This window comes from Centroberyx affinis, unplaced genomic scaffold (genome assembly GCF_046629955.1).
Source record: "Centroberyx affinis isolate AG114_WGS23_722 - 3 ecotype Tasmania unplaced genomic scaffold, CSIRO-AGI_Caff_v1 ptg000397l_1, whole genome shotgun sequence".
Taxonomy (NCBI): domain Eukaryota; kingdom Metazoa; phylum Chordata; class Actinopteri; order Beryciformes; family Berycidae; genus Centroberyx; species Centroberyx affinis.
Genome location: NW_027279065.1, coordinates 32284 through 55250, shown reverse-complemented (window position 1 = coordinate 55250; position 22967 = coordinate 32284). Strand labels below are relative to the sequence as shown.

Here is a 22967-nt window from a genome sequence, read left to right as displayed (position 1 = left end):
AGAGCCACAAGTAACATGTTATGAATCAAAGCAACGTGACTTTCTGTCTTTCTGTCTCTTTCCAAACACAGAAGAACTCTGGATCTCTCTAATGGAGGAAAATTGATTGTAGCTCAATTATTTCATCCAATGCCCTGAAACTCTTGGTCTAGACTGTTATGTAAAAGTAATGGCCCGGCTCCACACTAGGTATCACAATGCTCAGTTAAGTACTCTGACAGTGGGATTGAGGCTTCCCTAGGCTGCAGTCCACTGACCTGCAGTGATATGGGGACGACGTGCCACTCCTCCCCCCACGTCTGATTGACAGATATGACCCCGACGATGGTGGAGAGCAGAGCAGCAGTCACTCCAATCTGTGTCGAGAGAGAAAATGAAAGAGGCTGTCACCACAGATACAGAGCCACACGTACACACACACACACACACACACACACACAGACCAAACAAAAAGAGCCTTGGCGCCTTTCACACCCCAGCAGTGTTTTTGTCCTTCTATATGATTTTCTGATAGTATCACAGGCCATTTATTGGGCTTTCACAACCCTCCTGGGACAACACGAACCAAACACTAAGTTCAAGAAAAGTTCAGCTGATCACCAATGAATGAGCACACACACATGCGCACACGCACCATGCAAACAGATAAGAATATATAACCCCCCCCCACCCCCACCCCCAACACACAAACACTCACAGAGATAAGCATGTAGGTACAACTCACCCACCAACTACCTTCCACACACACACACACACACACAAACACACACTCTCACGTTTGGCCGATTACCTTATGAATCCAGTGCAAATTCAACTGTTGCCCAACTGCTACGTGGCAAAGTGCTAAAATCTGAAAGGACACACACACACACACACAAGAGAGAGAGACACAAGCACAATTTTCAAAAACAACTCTGCTGCCTCACAACTTGCTCATGTCACCGTGGGACCAGTTATTTCTGGTAACACGTACAGACCATTCACAAACTGCTTTAACACTACCAGGGCATTATCTCTGGCACATCGGTAGCGCCTCCTCGGTGAATATTTGATGAAGGACTGACCATTAAAAATGCAATATAGGTGAAACCAGCGGCGGTGGTGGCCAGGATGGGAACGGTGCCGTCACTCCACTCCCCGGAGCGGTTGTACAGGAACCTGCAGGAACAAGAGCGAGAGGTAATGACCTTTGTCATGCTGAGCGCTCACCGGTGTTTTATCTTTACCAACAGCTGGGAAGGCAAGAGAAGATTGACTCTGTGTGTATGTGTGGTTCTTCTTTGTGTTAATGTTTGAATACCACCCGTTGCCTCCTCCAGTATAAGTGAATAACACCTTGCCTTCAGTAATGGCAAATGGACTAGGGCTGGGCAGGGTTTGGGCTAGTTATCCGCTATATTAGCTAGAGTAGTGCCGAGAGTGGAGAAGAAACAATCTTAAGCCAGCAAATAGGACAGATAAAGATCCCAATGTGAAATATACTGTACATGCTTGGGATTTTAATAAACAATATGCATGCTTAGGAGTAAACTCATTGTTAGGGGTGTATTCAGTGATGTAGCAGTAAATTAAAAGGTGGCTAAACCATGATGTCATCATAAGGCATTACAACCATTAATATAAACAAAAATACATTTCCAGAAAAGCATTCATTTATATATTTTTCCCCTTAAATACCTAATCTTCATATATCTTGTATCAGTTTGACATTACTTACTATGATGTATACTATGAATTTAGCTCATGAAGAATTATGTCAGCCTAAAAAGGTGAGCAAACTTTATTCAACAAATAAAATGGGTGGTCCACTATATTCCTAGGTGCATTCAAATGGTCACAAATCCTGTATTTTGTGATGAATCTACAACAGAGGTAAATGAAAAGCTGAAAATTGAGGATAAAAAAGTAGCAAAAGCCCTGTCAGTGACTCAAAAACCACTGTAGACTCACTGTAGCCTTTAATTTTCAGTCAGACACCCATTAAGTGCCCTGGAGCGAAATGCTTTATTGTTGCCATAAAGTTAAACACAGGCAAACACAACAAATACGGCAGCCTCAGTGATTACAGAGACCATTGCTAAACTATGGAGAGAATCGGAAGCAAGCAGATTATGTAATCGTTATGGTAACGGATGGATGGCAAATTATTGACGGCTGGTTTCTGAAAGGACAGTCCTGCCTTATGGCAGAGCCTCATTATGGGCAACGGGAAGTAAGGGGAACAACAAAGATATCCTGCCTGCACTTCTACCTCTTTCTTTGAACGCACACACACACACACAGACACACGCACACACACACACACACACACACACCCTTGAGCTGTCAAGCTGAGAAGTGTGACACTGGGTGTCTCAAGATGGCCTGGTGGGCTGACAGCTGCAGAGCAAAGGGAGGGTGTGTGTGTGTGTGTGTGAGAGTGTGTGTGTGTGTGTGTGTGTTACATGACAGCTAGGACCCAGCACACCACACCACTAATTACATTCAAAGCCTTATCAGTGATTCCAGTGGCACAGAGCCACAGCAGGGTCACTTAGTGTCAATGATCATTGCTCCTTGTGAATACATTTATGCTGCAGGAGGGACTGGGACCCTCACCGCTGCTAAGACACTGGAATACACAAGGGCAGGGAGGTGATCAGTCATGTGACCAGGAACACCAAAAAAGCAGGAAGAAAAGCAGGAAATTTGTAATTTCCCTATTAGAAATGAATGGAAAAAACACCTCTGAAAAATCACATCCCTGATAAAGGGGAGGGATGAACATGGAGAAAGAGAATAAAGATATTATTCAAGAGAGGGGGTTGGATAAAAGAAAACTGGTGGATAAATGAAAGAGGGAAATGAGGAACGAAGGGTTAGAGAAAGCAGAGAAAGGTCGAAGAGGAATGTGAAAGAGCTACAGGAAGAAAACGGACAATAGGAAGAAAAAGAGGTGACATTGTAGAGAGTGCTGACAGCAGGAGGAGAGGGGGAGGAGATGAAGGAGAGGTGGTGGGAGAGACAGAGCAAGGAAAGTGACCTTGAAGGACAGAGCAAACTGTTATGACATACAGCACAGCACAAGGCTTCTTTCCCCATATTCTGCCAAGGCTCCCGTCTCCCCGGCCCTTATAACTGAAGGATTGCATTCCAAAACGCAGCACACCAAGTGTAGAAAACATTAGCAACAGCTGCCTGACATTGAGCTGCACCACCTTGTATCTAGTCTGTGTGTCAGTGGTTTCAACATCTGTCTTTAACCGGTCTCCCCTGCTTCATCTTCATCTTCAAATTCACCTCAGTGTTTAGTGGTCAAGGGAAAGCGATACGGGGCTGAGTGATATCTGGGCAATACTGGGTGAGCCATCTTTGTTATGTAATAGTGTAATCTGTGGAGGGCTGGGCGCTCTCCGCTCAGATTAAGGCAGAGGGCAGATTAAACTGTGATGATTTGGGAAATCAACAAGCAGACGAGCACGGGGGAAATGTTATGGCTACATAGTATTTATTTGCAGGCGAAACAATATGGTGAGGACAGATGGAGATAAAGGATGGCAAAAAAGGTCACATCAGAAGTACATATCATAGTTCAGAGGAGGTAATCAAGAGGAGGAAAGGACTCGGACACCAAAGAGGAGAATGTCCACAAAGAGGTTCATGATGCAAAGGAATAGAAATGAACGTGTCAAATCATCAAATGCTAAACTGACAAAAAACCCTGCCAAATATAAAAACAAAACTAAACAAATGTGAGAACAAATGTGGTCTGGTTTACATCATAATTTCTTTCTAAATGGTTTATATTCTGAAACATCAGAACACCTAACAGTCTGTAGTAACGGTCAGTGTAGTTTTCAAGGAAAACGTAGATCCTACAGTACATCCTTTTGGCTGTAGTCCAGTTTTATCAGGAATGTGATTTTTCAGGGGTATTGTTTTTGTTTTTGACATACAAATCCCATTCATTTATAATCCTGCTCATGAACACAAGTCTAGAGGTCATGATGAACTTTCCAAGGACCGGGTTGCTCATACTGACTACTTTCAGAACTATTTCAACACCAAAAAGTAATGTTAGTGAAATCATCTTTACAGCCATCTGCAGACTGAAATACATTTCTACAATACACATATATCATTTCTATATGGAATTGTTCCTTATGTTTACTAAAATGTACACAAACTGGATCCAAACATATTAAAAAACTCTGTTTTCTGAATGGCATTTGGGGCATGAGGGCATAACATAGGTGACTTCATCAATGGTACACTGAATTAAAGTCACACGTGTTTCACCACACACACACAGACTACTCACCAGTTGAACTCATTGTAGTCGTTGTGCGCCTCCCACCAGAAGTAGAACCAGACCAGCAGCAGACAGAAGGTAAAGAGGAGGATGAGAGACCACAGCAGCTCCCACTGGACACACACAAACAAACAAGAAATGATTTCTTTGGATCCACTATATTAAATTAGAATTTACAAAAGAAACATTATAGAGGTTCCACATGGTTCTATTGACATTTGAGGGCAGTTTCTGCCCCCCCGGCGACTGTTACAGCAGGAAAAGGAGGGAATTTGATGGCCTGCAATCTCTAACAGCAAGTTTGTGAATACTGCCAGAACAAAAAAAGAAACTATGAGACACCAGAAAAGATCATTATGTGGAGGAATATTACTTATTAAGGTCTGGAACAGTCATGGGCACACAGCTATATAATGTTTTCATGTCAGTGGGCTGATTTTGTGGTACTTTATAAACTAGATGAGCATACTCTAACTTCAAGTTTGCAAAAAGATGGAAAATCATAAAAGACAACTAGCAGAGTGCATCAGGGCTAAGTTTTCCTTGGACTTATCCTGCAATGAGCACATAGGGTGTCAACCTGGCTGCTGACCTCAGTAGAGACTATTACCTTATACACTTTCCTCATTATGAAGTAATGACTTTCAATAACTTCATATGCAAGCTGACTAATTACTGTCCTGCTCTGTCATGCACTTTCATACCATAGCAATTATAAAATACACATTTAGACACAGACACATCCTTAAGCCATTCCCCGGAGCGTATGCGCACGTGCAGCAACACACAGTCTCTCCATCTCTCTCTCTCTCTCTCTCTCTCTCTGCATACTTTAAGTACATCCAAATTTTGCCTGTGACTCAGTCGACAGCCTTTTGACCTTTTCATAAGCGGAGAAAATTGCTCTATTTAAACAGAACTTGTAGCTCAGTGCAGCCCAAAGGACTTAGCGGCAGCACGTTAGCTGACTTGAATTGCTGTGATAACCCTTAGGCTTGAATATACACACACAGAGTAGACTGAATAAAGGTTCTAGCTTTAATGGTAATGGCTAGAGTTCTACTTGTCGTTTCAATGTAACTTTAATCGTCCGATCGCGCCGGGACACATGAATTGACAGGGTCTGGATGGACAAAAAAAAATCCCATTTTGCTCATATTGCTAGATATGTGAGTGGTCAGGGTTGCATTGTGATCTGAATTCTCCATTATCTTGACACAATCCACCCACAATGCTCATGCAAGCAATGTAAAGAGATGGGAAGGGAGAGTGGGGAAGAGTGATGCAGACACTCAGTTTTAAATAAATACAACCACAGGAGACACAAACAGCCATTTTAAGGCCAAGAGCGGACAACGTGATCTCAGAAAATCCAATCTTCAGACCTGAATCTGAAAAAAAAACAACCCCATAATAAATCACATCAAAATGACATGTGTAACTGTAGTCATTATAGTACAATCACATCTGCTCTGGTTGTGTCAAGTGTCTAGAATGTCACCAGGCTGCACAGGCTGCACATATGTCGCTACACACAAAAAACACACAAACACATGCACGCGCTCAGTGTGTGTTCTGGTCTCAGGATAATGAGACTCAGCCCAAGCAAAGCAGCTTGAATACACACCTTTGTTGTGTGTGCCAGAGCTGTGATCGTGATCGCCCCCACCAGCAGCCTGCTGATGGGACACACAGGTAAGAATATCAGCCTGAGCTGCTTATATCTGCTCAGCTAAAGACAGACGGCATCAGAGGCCATGCTGGATATGTGCAAACACATGGGTGCACCTACATGTAGCTACATACTGTATGTACACACCAGGCTCATGGTCACAAGAACAATACTGTAATAATGACACAGCTTTCATTCTCAGTGATGATTTCATGGACATGGCACACAGTTTAACAAAGATGGAAAATGGGAGATTCCACTGTCGGTCATGTGAGCTTCACCAGCTTTGACTATTCAGACCTGGGGTCAGAATTAAGGGGGAATCATGACGGTATAAAGATGTAATATTATTACATTTTTGGGAATGGTTGTTATGGCATTACAGTGAACTGTTATACAAATAAGGGAAAAAGCCTGGGGGAATGGGGATCCAACAACATTTCATATTTGGACATGACTCTGAAAGTAAATTTGAGAAGTGTAAGACAAATTTTATTATGTAACAAGTCGTCTTACGTCAGATAGTATGGACACAATCCAAATCATTTTGGCTGAACATCATGGCCCCTTACAACAAGGGAATGACTAAAAGAACAAGCACAAGCAGTCTCTCTTGTAAAACTGCTCCTATTGTATGGGTTTTTTAACCTTTATTTATTGAAGGAAGGCTTGCAGCAGCACCTTGTTTCACACATTTACAAACACTCACACCTGTCTTAGGGCAAAAAAAGTCCACTCACTGTCCAACAAAACAATTCCAGTAACAAAAGGTTACACCATGGTCTCCCTGGGAAGCAGGTGTGTGTGCATGTGCATGTGTGTGTGTGTGTGTGTGTGTGTGTGTGTGTGTGTGTGTGTGTGTGTGTGTGTGTGTGTCAGACAGCTCTGCTCATTGATCAGAAGGCACCGACCCTGGTTCCCATGGTCCTTAATGACTATCTGAAAACACCTGGGAGTTCCGACCTCGTGCTCCTGTGAGGGGACATTGTTCACCCCCCCCTACCCCCACCCTCCCATCCACCCACCCCTCTATATGGACAATGATGGATGAGACCTGAGACGCCCGTGGGAGAGCAGAGTTGGTGCGGTCAATACTGTTACCAACACTCACGCCTCTTTAATTAATTACTTCATCTATAATAAACTGTGTTTTAGTCGTGTTCAGTGGCTATGAACAAAAACAGAGAATATTCTGGTCACTGAGAAACACTATCTGGGTGTCCATATTGCAGGGTGGCATCATGCTGGCTTTTGGTAAAGGCTCCAATTTATTCTGGCAAGTAGCATAACTACTCTGTACACACTAGGCTCGATCTATATAATAAGATGCAAGTCCTGTTGCCTGATACCTTTGGTTATGGTTACACTTGTCATTTGGATGTGATTTTTGAGACCTGGAGCTGAAGATGATTTTAAGAAATGACTGAAAACAGCTTTTATGCATCTCATATTGCTGTATTTATTTAAATCTTTGTCTGCATTAGCCTTTCTGTTCCATCTCCCCATCTCTTTACATTGCTTATAAGCACATTGTGGCTGGACTGAATCCAGACAACACAAAATTCTGATCACAATGCAAACCTGGCCTCCTCCATATCTGATTTTTGAACATCCAACAACAACGTGAGAAACATGTGATTTTTGTGCATCCAATCCTGCAACTTAATGCATCATAAAAATGACAGATGATAAAAACTGCACTGAAACAAGTGTAGCCTTTTTTTTCCCTGTTTTGAACCTACTCAAATGGACAACCACACCTGGGAGAGCAAAACTATAAGGATTTCAGTTTGAATCAGCATACAGTATGTTGGCTCTTTGCTCTTCAGGTGTAGCTGATTTTCATTTGCTTGCAAACATTACGGCCTAAAAATACATATAAAATGCTTAGCTGTCGTATTGTTCTTGTATCAAAAGCTCAGATGTTCTTTAATTGTGACTACTTTCAGTTTCTCATTTTTCTGCGATTTGTTAGGACAGAGGTTCTCCACTCTTCTCCAGTTCTCTATTCCCGTTTCCCAGCTTATTCAGCAGCAGTTGGCCTGGCCTGGCATGACTTGGCCTGCCCTGATGACATCACATTACCATTCTGCATGGTTGCTGTTTTATTTGGGGCACAACACCCCATGGCCTGGACTGACACTGTAGCATTAAAAACCTGCTGTCTGCTGTTCAAACACCACTCCACAAACATCAAGACTTTAAAGCTCCAGGAATCACAGACTGTTTAAGAATAATAAGGAAAATACAGCCTGCATGTTTCTGATAATTATTCTGATAGTTCAACGCTGTTCACCACTGGAGAATTCTCGAAAGACCACAGGGACAACTTCCCCTTGGGAGGATTCAGAGCCATTCAATTAGATTCAATTCAATTCAAATTATGTGGTGAACTGTAATTAAAAAAATAATTAAAAAAGTAGTGTACTGAATTTTCAAAACCCACAAGAGTCCTTTTCCATAGCCACTCAGAGTGATGTAGTGCAGATGGGGAAAAGTACTTTTCTCTTGCAGTGGGAAGATTAAATATCTTATTTTAACTACTTTATTCTAACTAAACAGTTTTGCTTTCCAAACAAGGTAAATTGAAAAGGATGGAATCAGTCAGACTTAAGCCTTACTGACCAACAAACTCCACTGCTAAAAATAGAAGGATCAAACGGATCAGGGGAAAATTCACTGCAGCGTGTAAACACTCATCTTAATGCTAAAAAAAAGGGATAAAATCTCAAAAATCCTCCACTTGCACTTCCGTCACTAAAATTACTGCAGAAGTAGCAGATTTTTGTTAGTGTTTGTTTTAGCTTGTTTGGAGTACCAGATGGGCGGAGTTTACCGCATCAGTACAATTTAGAGTAAAGTAGTATGGTATACAGAAACGTATAAAATTTTATTTGAAAAATGCAAAAATGTGAAGTGACTTCTGCAGAGCTTGGGCTTCTTCTAGCTGCTGGCAAAATAGAGGAGAAGCATAGTTCATAGGAGATTAGGTTCGCCGCACTGATTTGTCTTCGTTCATTTACTATACACCCATTTCAGCCAGTAAAAACAATAGAGTGAACACGTTTCGCAACACTGCTTCATCAGGTTCGCTCATTCACTTAAATATTATTGTCTAAACTGTCTGTGGGCCTGTTACCACCCATCTGATGCCCAAACCAAAGTAAAACAAACACCAGCTTTCCCTCAGTGTTGCAGACTCTGTAAAGGTGTGTGATGTCTTGGATCTGTTTTGGATGGATCTGGCCTACTTATCTCACAGAGGGTAAATGCTAATCATTACCAACATGATTCTGAACGATCTGTGTGTGTGTGTGTGTGTGTGTGTGCATGTGTGCGTGGGTGCATGTGTGTGTGTCTCTTTTCCCTTGATCTTTACCTCCCCCTAAACCTACAGTATAGAACTATTTATAGCAATCATGCTTCAATGTCAAATATGGAACTAGGCTACGCCATAGTGTTATCGTAGTATAATTATTATTCAAGCTTAGCAATTAGCATGATACCATGACATGTGCATGCATGGACAGACATGCATGCTCCCTCAATTACTCAGGCACACACGTTAAAAACACACAATACACACCCACACACAGCACACACAAAGACAAAGGCTGCAGAATTAATCAGAAAAAATACTGATATTGCAATACTAACTACTGTGATTTACAAACTGCAAGATGATGCAATTTCTTCTAATAGGACAAAAAGCATTCACGCAGCTTTCTTTAAACTAGGTATTCTGGCGCTCTGCAGAATCCCTGGTCTACAAATCAAGCTGCATATTAGAGAAAATCTTCCATTTCATTCAAAGCGTCCTGATGATGCAGCTGTACTCGTCTTCCGTGCCTTACTCCTGTCCCTCCACACTGACAGGACAGCAGTACATGGGGAAGGAATTCTGCTTCGCTAGGGGCAAAGTCCGCTACATCACGCATGCATGCATGTGAATTCCACTTCAAAGAAATAATAATTGCGGACATCTCTAGCACAGCATGCCCTCGAAGAACTATGAACAGACATGAAAAGGTGATAAGGTATGTGTGTGTGTGTGTGTGTGTGTGGGTGTGTGCCTGTGAATGCGTGTGTGAGGAAAAAAAAAAATCACGTAATTTCGAGGGCCCTTTGTCCTGTATGTGAGGCCCTGTTGTCCTTGTACCATGTATGTACTGTGACACTGTGACACTGTTAGTTGTCAGTACATCTCTACACCAACGTCACTGGACAACTTCCTCAACATTTTTTTGTGCCTGGCAAATAATGTGATTCTGATTTTGACAGATATAATTATGGGGTGGCACACAGTGTACTGCCTTCATCTGTAGTAGTATGTTACACTGTAGCACCTAGGTCAGATGTGTCATCATTAGATCGACAGCTACAGTATGTACATGTTGCCGTCAGGTTATGGCCACCAATATTACTGGGGTTCCCTATACCAGGATAGACAGAAACTGACAGGGACTCTCAAAATTCCTCACTCACATACAATCATGTACAGTTCATGCACACCCTGCAATTCAATAACAAATTCAATTAGGTACGGTAGCTTGACTCAGTTTGCTGCCGTCTAACATGCCAACGCTGCGGAGGGAAGATATGGGGTGGGACGGCCCCGGCAGAAATTGCTGTCACAGAACAGCACAGACGCACTCAAAAACATGCAAACATGTCGGCGTGTGTGAATACACTTATAAATGTATGTAAATTTGGAAGTGAAACCATATTGGGCACATATTAAAGTAAAAAAATAACACATTGTTAAAAGCGGTTTAGCTGTTATTCTTTGGCCGTCATTGCTTCTTTCCTCGCACCCCCCCCCCCCCCCCCCGCCGACTCTCTCTCTCTCTCTCTACGCCTCTCTCTCCACTGGACTTAACACCTCAGTCCCTTGTCACATTCCTGAACATATCCAGATAAGTCCCTGGCATTTCACACCGGGCCTGCTGCGCTGCTTTGTAATACAGCCATCCCACCAGGACAATTCACACACTGTACAAAAGCGTGTGCAAATGTAGGAAGGTGTTCCTAAGAGTATAAAAAAATAGCACAAACACATTCCTAATATCGAGTTGAGCCCCCTTTTTATACAAGCCATGTCTCCATTGTCTTAACGCTTAAAAATCCTTCTATAATCTCCTGTTCAATACCTAAGTGTATTTGGGCAAATTAATGAAATATTTCCCAATATTTCAAGCTGTAGATGATTGTGTCCCCTAAAATGCAACTGTTTTATAAGAAATTCTCTTAGGATAGTCAACAACCTCAACAATATTTAACAGGAAGTTATATACTCTCATTCCAGCAAACCAGTGCTAGTCTGAGTCAACAGCCGCGCCAACTAGTCAGAACAGTGGGACCAGACCAGATTTAAATGCAATGGTATTTGTTTTATGTGTACGTGTTTTGTATTTATTAGGTGCTCGGGATGAGCACTTCTATAAGAGCCGGGCTCTGTGTGTACATTCATTCAATTGTGTGCAATACTTTGAATTTGTAGTGCTGAGGGGAATTATATTATGCACTGTTTAGGCAGCACAGAGCCCCAGAGCCCTGCATGATGCAAATACAGTGTGCACTCGTACACCAGGCAGTACGGTAGAAGTCAAACAAGCATCAGTTAACTGGATGTTGCTGCGCTGAACATCCACATACCAGGAAGAAACTCTGTGATTTTCTAACTGCAGTGGCTCAGTCAACACATGAATTAAATATTTTGTTCAGTGATTCTCTTAGTTGCAGCACTGTGCTACCACAGCACTTTGGTGTTAACAGGTGGAGTTTTTAAAGTCAACATAGTTTCACTCACTACAATCATCCGAACACCTAAAAAGCGCAAGCGCACTTGTTTAGATCTAGGAAGTATAAAAAAAAAAGAATTCCAGTTACCTTGTGTAGATTGGCAAATAAATTTAATAAATGAATGCTAATCTTGAGAATAAAAAAGTAACCCTGGACTGACATGCACTGAAGTAGTGAAATTGCAAATTCATCCATCATCCTAGAAGGCCATGGCCTTGGGTGACCACCCACGTCTCTCCAGGGAGGCGGAGAGGTCGCACAACACTGGACACATTACCACAATTATCACAAATGCTGCAACTTAATTATTAATTATTATTGTACTGAATTACTGTAAAACAATTTTATAATACTCAGTCACTGAGTGAAGCAGTGAGGATGAGCAGTGTTTGCCATACACACCTCTCCCAGGCCCTGTAACTCTAGGCTACATACAGAGCTGTAGTGGTAAATAAAAAGTTGAGTAAACTATAGTAAACTAAACAATATTTTCATAAAAGCATTGATTTATGCCCCCCCCCCTTCCCCTTTTCTCATATAACTTGTATTAGTTTTATACAACTTATTATGATGCATATTATAAATTTACATGATAAAGATTTATGTCAGCCTATAAAAGGTTGGTAAACGCTATTCTGCTCAAAATAAAAGGCTGGTAAACTGAGTACACTCCGCCCCGGGCTATAAACAGAATATGACAAGATTAGTCATCAGTGGGAAGACAAAGGGCAACTATTAAAATAATCTACTGATGTAGAGATACTGAAAATGTTCCAAAGCATATCAAATGGTGAGGTAGACTTCATATTGCAACAGCAACACCTATCAACATAATATCAATATGATATTTTGTCCATGCAGTTCTACTAACGACTAGAGTAAAGATAACAGAGTCCTTGGTGGTGTGCGGTCAGACGGTCTCGCCTTCCAGACGCAGACCAACCCTCTAAAATTACGGCCACTCTATTTAACTAAACCTTTCACTGCAACTCTGAATACACAAATAAAATAGCGCATGTGTTGACTAACATAGGCGGCTGACGGCAGATCAACAAACAAATACCACAGAACAGTAAACATATACTGTAGGTTTTTAACTCAAAATGAATAGCGATGGTTAATATTAGCCATCCTGCATTAATTCCAAGTTTCTTGGCGTTTCTTCCCTTCATGTCAAGGGACTTGAGACTATTTCACTGCATAATTGGGTGCTCATACTAATCTAGCTTGTCCTTAACAGAGATAGGGGAAGTCAACAATGCATATTCAACGCAGAAAAGCTATCCATTTACTTGAGCAACACAGCTACCCTGCTAAGGATCCTACCAGTTTCTCTTGATGTCTTTTTGAGAATTACCAATTTATTAATTCTTACCATTTTGCAGTCTGCTGACAGTGGACACAGCCAAATATAAAGTTTAAATGGTTAACATGATGGGCTAGCCAAAGTAGAAAATGAATATTTAGGTTCGGCATGTATGTGGTGTTGATGGGAATCTACTAGAGGAGGGCAAACGTGTATCTTGCTGGTGTCTGTATTTTCCCGTTTTATTTCTGTTTAGCCCTGCTTGACCTGTCAGACTTGGGTCAAACAGCATTTGAAAATAGTTTTAAGCATTTGTTTTAACCTGGAGTACCAGGTGTGAGGGGTTTACTACATCAGCACAACTCAGATAGTGTCAGGTGAGTTTTCAACCAAAGGAAAGGATTGTCTAAACTTTCTGTCACTCATTGTATTGTCCTATGAGGAGGTATCTGTTTGAATTAATTGGTATGCAATGAATTATTTATAAATAATGCTTCAACCATGTCTGGTCTTTGTGTGTATGTATGTGATGAACTTTATTTATGAGTGGGTTTGGGGGGCAAATAAATTGAAGAAACATGCTTATAAATCCTCCTGTTACGGTTTCAATCTTTCATTCTATACAAAGCACAGTGGACAAGGCTTCATCCATACACTTGAAGACAAACCCGCTTGCAAATCTATTGAGGACAAATGCGGTCTATACAGCCTGTAAATGCCCAACAATTTGGCAAGAAGGAGAATGAGAGGCAGACTTGATAACAGGTCTACATGGAAACAGCTGTGACTTTACATAAACAAGAGGCGTCCACGTGAAACTCAGAGTGGCTGACAGATGGATTACTACAGAGTCTCTCCTCTTCACCTTGGAGAGAGGGGGGGGGGGGGGGGCACATAGAGAGAAAGGAACAGTGGAAGATGAAGATAGAGAGGGGGGAGGTGGGGAGAGATTCAGGAAAATTGCCCTCTTTGCTTTTTTAAGACAGACTGGCAGGTGGATGTGATAGTCCAATCCTGTTAAGCAAAAGGCAGCTCAGAGAATATCAAACATGAAAATCTGTTCTGAAAAAGGTTGTTTTAAATTGAGGGTCTGAAATGTTATTGCTCATTTCAGTAAAATGCATATAATACACGTATGGAAGCTACTTGCCAATCTGATATCGCCATCAGTAATGATCCGCATTACTATAAAATCCTGGACAGGACATTTCCTGCATTGAAGACATGATTAACCATAACACCCTCAGCCAGCTAGCAGGCCTTGCCATGTAGTCATCTCACATCTGATATATTGAAGCTTCTGACCTTTCAGTCTGAGAGCTGGAGGGAAACCGAGGGGACAGGGATGTGATCAGGCACACCAAAAAGCAAAAATAAAATTAGTAGGAAAATAATAATCTCCTTTAGAAATGAATGGAAATTGTGGGTCCAAAAAAAACCCAACTGAAACCCAGAAAAAAAGAAAGAAAGAAAAGAAAATGTCCATTTTTATTTCTGGTATATGCAAATGAAATGAACAAGCTGGAGCTGGAGTCACTCTGTCATTTCCCCCACCAAGGTAACGGCTGCTAGTGCTTATAGTTCAGGTCATTGTGTTCTTCGTCTGTCATTTCACAGACCGAGGCAAATGAAGACCACAAGAACACTGGCAAATTATGGCCGAGTGGCCTTGCTTGCTTCTATTTTTGAAGCCTTTGTGTGACTGAAAGGTAAAGACTGGCTAAATGGAAATACTTTCAATTATTACTGAGAGGCCAGATCGGCTTGCACCGAGTGACGTGAGCCGTCTTCCTACAAAGCCCCTCTCACACAGACAGAAGCAAGTTCACTAAGACAGTCGGCCGTGCCGGACGGCTCATTACAGGCTACAAAGATGAAAAAGGAGTGAAACAGCAGTTCTCTATTGGTGGGTTATGAAGGAGTCTACAGTAGTTTCAACGTCAGACTCTCAGTTCTCACGCCTCAGTGATTCGCTCAGGTCCAGTTACATGTAGCCGATACCTGTCCTTGATTGGTCACACAGATTGTGCACTGGGATCGTTAAAGATGTAGTCTCACATGACGTAATCTTACCCTAGTAGGAAGCATATTCAGTGGAAACAACAGCTCTTTGGATTTAAGAACTGGCAGACACTTTCAGGTATGAAGATTGATTACAAATTGTCTCTATTCGTGCAACAGCAGCTAAGGACCGACGGAAATGTAAGAAACATGAAAGGTTGGCTCAGATGTCTAGGATTGTAGCATGCTAAGTTAAAGTAAGTAAAGTGCCTTCAAGGGACTGTAGGAATGCTGTAATAAAATGACGGGACAGTTTCAGCAGTGTAGGGTTCGGGCAGTATCGCCCTTCACTGCTGAAGCTGCATGAAATGACATTCCACAAGTCACATGTCAAGTGACATTTCCATTGCTTGGCATTCATGCAGTTTAACAGCATTCAAATATATGTGCTCAGGGATGTGATCAGGAAGGGCAGACAGATATGTTACATGTGACATTTCATTGCTGCTTCAAATCAGATAATAAATCTAATGTTTGACATCGATAGAATTAGCTGAATAGGAAATAAACAGAGATGATTTGGGACAGAATTCCAAATCTTTCTGTTCCGTTTGTTGTAGCAATAAAATGGTCAGATCTGTGTCAGAAGGGCTTGAAAAAAGTAGCCTTGACATCTTTCAAACGGTTTCAAAGTGACATATTTTTATTGAACCACAGTATGTATTGGCCGATTCCCTCGGATCACGTATGGGAAAGCAATGTCAAAAAAATATAAAATAAAATAAAAATAAAACAAAAATAAACCAAAGAAAATATAAACAATCAAACAAATCAAAAACAGTAAAAAAATAAGAAATATTTATATAAAAATAAAGAAAATTCTGCTACAAATGAACAAATAAATAAATAAATAAACAAATAAATAAATAAATAAGGCAGAGCTGCACTCCAATAACTGGAATATATTCAACATTACTGTGCACAGCAGGTTTTTGGCTCCATTCACTTTCAGTTCACTCCATTCATAATACAAATACCGCAACTCCCAGTTTCTTAAAGTTGCAATAAATAAATCCAGCTCCTGAATCAAGTGAATTGAAATAAACCGACTCCAACCTTGGTGAACAGTGGGTGGCTGACTGTGTGCTTCTTGCTGGGGTCAAGACAAGTGCTAACCAACACCAAACGGCCAAAACAAAGGATGAGCAGCGTGAACAAAGAATGCTGACTTGGCACTCTCCTATCAGCTGGCCTGAAAGACAACCACGTGCAACAGGAAACAGAGCTACACGGTGTCCAGTTCCCTGCAAACAGGAGGGGAAAAAAATCAATATCTCTTTATTTAGTCCTGCGCTGCTTTTTATATGGTCCCACAGCTACCAGACATCCCCTTCTCTGTCTGTGTATTTATGTGTTTACACACCTAATCCAGGTTTAATGCAGGACACTTACTTGATGCATATGCAGCTGATTAATCTGTAGTGCTGCCATGCGTCTGTTCTGAGTGACATACATCCTCGTCTGTGCCCCAGGTTTCTGCTTATCTACAGTATGCGGGGAAAAATATATTATCCAAATGTGTGTGTGTGTGTGTGTGTGTGTGGGGGGGGGGGGGGTATATATGTATGTTTGTGTGTTCTTCTTAAGGGCAGAATAGCTGAGATGGAAGGAAAGGTCAGAACAAATAGCTCATCCTGTGTAGAATGTGGTGCTTGTTCTGACATGCTGCGCTTATACCTATTATTAGAAAACAAGCACTTGGATATTCTTCGGTTGGGAGTCGCACGTGACGGTTGGGTATTGATGCGTGCCTTGTAACGCACCCTGCAAATCAAAAGGAGCTTTTCTGAATATGCATCTCAGTGTGTAGCTAATAGCTATATATGAAGCGTTTGTTCCTACCATTAAAAAAAATGTGTTCATCCAAATTTTTCAAAATGTTAACTAGTGCGAATGTCACTATGGGATGAACTATGAGTATGAGTGAAACTATGGGACATCTACAGGTAGTTAAAACATTGAAAAGTCATTTTTTTCTTAAATACATACATAACATTTTGGAATTAAAGTCCTTCATATATACTTTTCATTGCATCAAGTCCTTCATATATACTTTTCATTGCATCAAGTCTCTCCAGACTATGATGAACTGTCATGCAGCTGCCTTCCAACCCGTCTGAGATGCGGTGCTTGCAGCATCTTCTCTGCACTGAACCACTGTCGGGCCAGTGCCGTTACATAAAACCCACTTAGACAAATAAAGCTTTCGATGAGTTGGATTCATTACAAAACTTGATTAAACTAATTAAAAATCTAATATCTGGAGCACTTGGGAGCTGACAGCAGTGACAGACAACGGGAAACAAGGGAGTATTGTAATAATGCCCAATTCACCTCCATGCAGAGCTCAAGGTTATTGGATAAGGGATAAGTCAGCGAGGATATTTTCGCTGAGAGATAATTGTTCTTTATAAATCAATGTTGAGGGACAGACATCAGTGTAAGGTATCTAGGAACCGAGAGGCATTGTGAGTGAGCACCGCCACGCATGCCAGCCACAGACTGGAAAAAAAAAAATGCTAAGGCCTTCTATGGGATTTTGCTCAGAAGCACAGTAATTGTAAAATATTTCCAGTTCCTGCATAGCCATGTTGTTGTTCTGCACCCTGAAAAGAGACACAGTAGTGGATGGAGCTGCAAGAACAGCTTCTACATTCAAGCTTGTACAGCAGCCTCAACAGAAGAGGAAGAGGAGAATCTTATGAATGCCATTATTTTCTATACACTCTTTGTCAAAAAGTATAACAGTGCTATGTCATTAGTAGATGTTGATGTAACTACAAAACATCAGACCATCCAGGGATGTGATCGTGAACACACAAAACCTTAATCTGTCATTAAAACTTAATGGGAATTCTGTATTTAAAAACCCCCACAAAATCCTGTTAAAAAAAAGCTTAAAATAAAAATCCCTAAGCATCAGAATCTCACAGGATAGCAACACAGTTATTATGGAAAAGTGACCTTGAGAGAATAATTACACAGAGAATAAGACAGGATCTGTTTCCGCATTTGGAGGTCACATTCGCTGCCACCCTGATGTGAGCAAACATGCACGTACGGACACACGTGCACCACACACACACACACACACACACACACAGGTTGTAGATAGCTTATAATTATCTTGTGAGATAAGCAATGTCAGCAAGGTCAGCCTCCATTATAATTCCTATTGCTTTACTACCCAGTGCTGTATTAAGTAATGCATGTTTCACCTAAGAAACAGATATACAAAGGGGTTATCATCAAGGGTTTGCTTTTATGAAACATTACATAATGGGAGATTATACAGATGTGCAGAAGAATGGTTTCAATATCTCTTACCTTCTAACCTCAAGTCAAAGTCACGCTAAGTTGTTACAACCCACCAGAAATGGCTGACAGCCATTTAAAAATGCACAACCAGTATGAAATCCATAGGATTTCGTACACAGAATGTTTCCACAAGGTATGATCGGTCGTATGTCATTCTGCATTGACAGATTGACTATTGCATGTACAAATGTAGAGCAATATGTGTAGTCTGCTGTCCATAGTATTTCTCGCACTGTATGTGATGTTGTCTGTTTGGTGTCCCTGTACCATGTATGTAGTATGTACCACACAACTAAGTTGCCAGTTTATCGTTGCACCACTGTCACAAGACTTGAAGTGATTCTGATTGGTCTAGTTCACCCACAAAAGCGTTTTCCACCCTCACTCACCTTGGTGGTGTCATCATGGGAACGCTGGTAACGTTTCCAGCGGCAACCGTAAATCCCGGTGATACATGACAAACACAGCTGGCGCTCATAGACCTGCAGGGGTTGGTGCTTCACCATGCTCCTTCAGTCAGTCCTGGTCCTGCTTCCAGAGCTCTAACATCCCACTGACAGCAAAGGCTCCTGAAAGGAAATCAAAGGAAATCAGAACGGTTGGCATTAGTGTCGCTGGACCCTAGAGATTCACACGAGCCACTTGGGGGATACAATTACTGTAACTCATTAGCACTACTATTCTGTTTCTGCTCAGCATCATAAAGTTATTGATTCTCACCATTTTAAGATTGTTGAGAGCAGAAATGCAAAGTACCCAAGTCTACATAATTAAAATTGACAACCCATGGTACAAAGAGCCACTGATATATCACGTCTGGCAGTATGACAGAAAACACATGATGGCTTGAAAAGCACCTTGCCTTTGATACCAAGCCCAGCCTCAAATTAAAAGCTTGTTTCCCCAGCTCCTGTTTCCAATGACAACTGAGACTGCTAGGAGCTTTCATCAATATGTTCAAGGTCAGAAAAAAAAGAAAAAGAAAAAGGGAAAATCAAGCGAACCCAGCATCTATTGAACGTCATATTAAGCTACAGTGACCATTCTCCTTATTTTGCCACTCTTCTTTTTCTTCCATTTTCTAGCCACTAGCCGGGTTATCCAGGTGGCAAGAGAGCAAGCAGAGCAACCCAGACGTCCTTTTCCCATCAATTTCCTCCAGCTCCTCCTGGGGAATCCATAGGCGCCCCTAGGCCAGCTGGGAGATGAAATCCCTCCAGCGTGTCCTTATCAGGTGCCCAAACCACCTCAACCGGCTCCTTGAGGAGCAGCAGAACCCCAGCTCAAATCTAATGCTGTGGTAGTGATCATGGTAGGAAGTGCCAGCTGAGGCTCTGTTGGGTGTGAGTAACCACAGTTAAATAACTCAAGCCTCCCATCTAGGGTTGCAAAATTCCGGGAATTTTCAAAGTTGGAAACTTTCCATGGGAATTAACGGGAATTTAAGGGAATTAACGGGAATTTATGGGAATAAACGGGAATAAACCAGGAATTTACTAAATTGAAGGTATGCTCTTAATAAGGAACTTAAATATAGTTGGGGAAAACATATTTTAGCATAATCCTGACTAAAACAACCAGATATCATGCAAGTACAGTTGAATATCTATGCTATTCCTCAATCACATGCACACATAGCACACTGCTTACTGCAGGGCTGTTGAGACCACGCCCCCTACATGCACTGTGCATTCCTGTGCATTTTTGTTAATTTTTGAATGGGTTGGGTCAGGGGGATGAGTAATATTTAACTCAACATTCATGTTTTTGTTCTTCAATGAAAGAATTGATTCAATAAAATATTTAACACTTGATAAAGTTCTACTTACAAATAAATCTGTTTTAATTGTATTATTTTGGATGGATGTCTGCTTATAACAAACAAATATTTATGCTTGGATATGATACCTTTCCATTAAATTACCCTCAATTCCCATAAATTCCCATTAATTCCCATAAATTCCCATAAATTCCCATAAATTCCCATAATTCCCATGGAAAGTTTCCAATTTGGAATATTTCCAAAATTCCCCAGCTTAACTTCCCATGTAAATTTACCGGAAACTTTCCGGAAATTTACCGGAAATTTTCCACCCCTTTGCAACCCTACTCCCATCGAGGTGCTGCTGATTCAGCAATGAGACTCTGTAATCAGCAATAATAACAATAATGACATTACGGCCCTGCTGACTGTTATCACAAGTGTACCTCAATCTCCAGGGACATGAGGGAGCCTGTTGTGCTGGCACTGGAGCTGCAAAACACACACCTTGATTCAATCTGGGGTTGAAAGGGCGCCTTGATGTTATCAGAGCATGAATAATTGTGCGTGAATAATAGTGGGGTTAACAACCCCTGGAGATGGGAGTCACAGCTTAGAGAAAGTACAAAAGTAGAAAAAACTGTACAAAGTACTAATAATTGGAGACACACACGTAGGTTCCAGGGAGATGCGTTTTAAGTGTACTTGATATTTCTCACAGCTTGTGAATCACAGCCAGCATATGGCTAAGTAAGCGCTAAGTCACATGTGATGTTTCAGAGCAATTTTGCATGTTAACTACACTCTTCCCCTGCAATCAGGGTGTCTCAGGCTCTGGGCAGCTGCTCATTAGCATCTGCTGCAGTGGCCATGTTTCCTGTTATTAGTGAAACTGCTCTGAGGAGGGCGGGCCAGACCCCAGGGTATCATGGACCCGGCCCACCCCAGCAGGACCACAAGGGCCCTGGATAGGCAGTGTGCAGTGCTACTCTATGGCTAAAATATCCCAACTGGTTAGTGTTGCATTTTATTTATTTTTACTTAACCAGACATTTGTGACTAAAAATATTTTTTTCAATAGAGACGCGGCCAAGGAATCGATTGGCATCGATGCCAAGCACAAAAATTGCAGAAGAACAATATACAGCACAGGACTGTACATCAATAAAAATGTCATCATAAAACTATTACACAGCAATGAGACATTGCTTCTCTGCTTGATTAATTACTAACTTAAAAACCAAAACTTGCATAGGTAGGTAAGCAAGAGAAATAAAGAATTACTTAACGGAGAACATCACTCAGTGTAAAAGGAGTCCATCTGTTATCCCCATGGTCTAGGACAGTCCAATCAATATTTGTGAATATGAACAACATTCTCCCAAAGTCAGAGAACAGACTCATATTTGTGACATCATCAGGTAAAAAGTCTATTAGACACATTTTGATTGGACTGTCCTATAGGAATAAGATAGGACATCTTAAATTAAGTGTTGCTCCCATTTAAGGGTACGAAACATCTACCATTTGGCGGTCCGTGTTAGCTAAACCATTATACAGTACAATGAGTGAATACACCTTAGTATTAGGTGGCGCCAATGGGAATCAAACCCCCAACACTGGCTGGGTTAGTGCTGTGTTTTTCCCATTGAGCGATACGGGACCACTGAAGTCTCTCTGACACAACCAGGCGCAGACCGATGCAGACAATCCCTTTCACATCGCCTGCCACATGCTGAACACACTATGGGCCGGTCTGTTATCTATAATCACCTTATCTGACTTGCAGTCTGGGTGCTACTGTATAGCCCGACATCAAGCAGCACACATGACTGAGCAGATACATGGTAGTCTGAGGGATTTAGACAAGGATCAGGCGCTGCTTGACTGCCAGCGTAGCTATTTTGCTCATTTGATTTTTTTTTTTGTCTAAATAAATCATGTCTGTGGGGTGGATGTAAATCACCACTATGCAAACACAGGACTTTGAGTCTACTGGGGAAAACATGCCTCTGTTTGAAGACCTAATCTGTAATTGGAGAGTTGCTTCCAAAATGAGATATCCACCATTTGAAAAAAAAAAAAAAAGGTGCAACTAATTTTTCACAATGATTGATAGCACAAAATCCTGCTGCTTTTTAGGATAGAAAGGATATAAACTTAAGCCCTTAATTAACAAAATGATGACAGCTTAACAAACTGTATCCTCTACATTTCAGAGATATGAAATGATGAACTTTAAATTCCTCCACTCTGCTCAGTGGTTAAGACACATATGCTTGGGTTCCAGGGAGGGGAGGATTTAAAGCTTGAAGGTTTAGGGAGGAATAGATATGCTGCATAATTAAGCAGTTCCAAGCTTTCTGCCTATTCCATTCAAACATCCTAAGTGGTTTATGCAAAGAATTTAAATATGTATATAAATATATATGTATATACTCAATTTAAATATGTGTGTATCTTTTTTCTGGGCCACTGCTTAAATAAAGTGAAATAACACATTGATCAATGTGCAATACCTTAGAACACGTGAACATGGATATCCTGATATTGTACAGCTTTGTCTGGAAAGCTTTAAGAATAATATTGCGCAAACCTGTATCCATGTTGTTAGTGTGTTTGTAGTAACTTGCATAATATTGGCAGAGCAAAGATCAGGTGACAATGAGTGTGACTAACAACTCCTAACATGATGGGCGAAGGACAAAATATGGAAGTGTGTCTGGGCATGCAGGCCAAGCCTTCAATACGGAGA

The 22967-nt window shown here is 41.3% G+C and overlaps 1 protein-coding gene across 2 annotated transcripts in view; it reads right to left on the bottom strand.

Moving 5' to 3' along the window:
- The window catches only part of gdpd5b (glycerophosphodiester phosphodiesterase domain containing 5b), a 56266-nt gene that overhangs the window by 16178 nt on the left and 17121 nt on the right, over positions 1-22967 (bottom strand). For both annotated transcript variants that reach the window (XR_011694987.1, XM_071516284.1), the window contains exons 2-6: positions 18840-19019; positions 4301-4404; positions 1065-1158; positions 791-850; positions 258-356 (exon numbers count right to left, since the gene is read on the bottom strand). Coding sequence is in view for 1 of the 2 variants with exons in the window: in XM_071516284.1 (XP_071372385.1) it covers positions 258-356; positions 791-850; positions 1065-1158; positions 4301-4404; positions 18840-18956 (474 nt within the window). In the remaining variant the exon portion in view is untranslated. The remainder of the gene's footprint in view (positions 1-257; positions 357-790; positions 851-1064; positions 1159-4300; positions 4405-18839; positions 19020-22967) is intronic.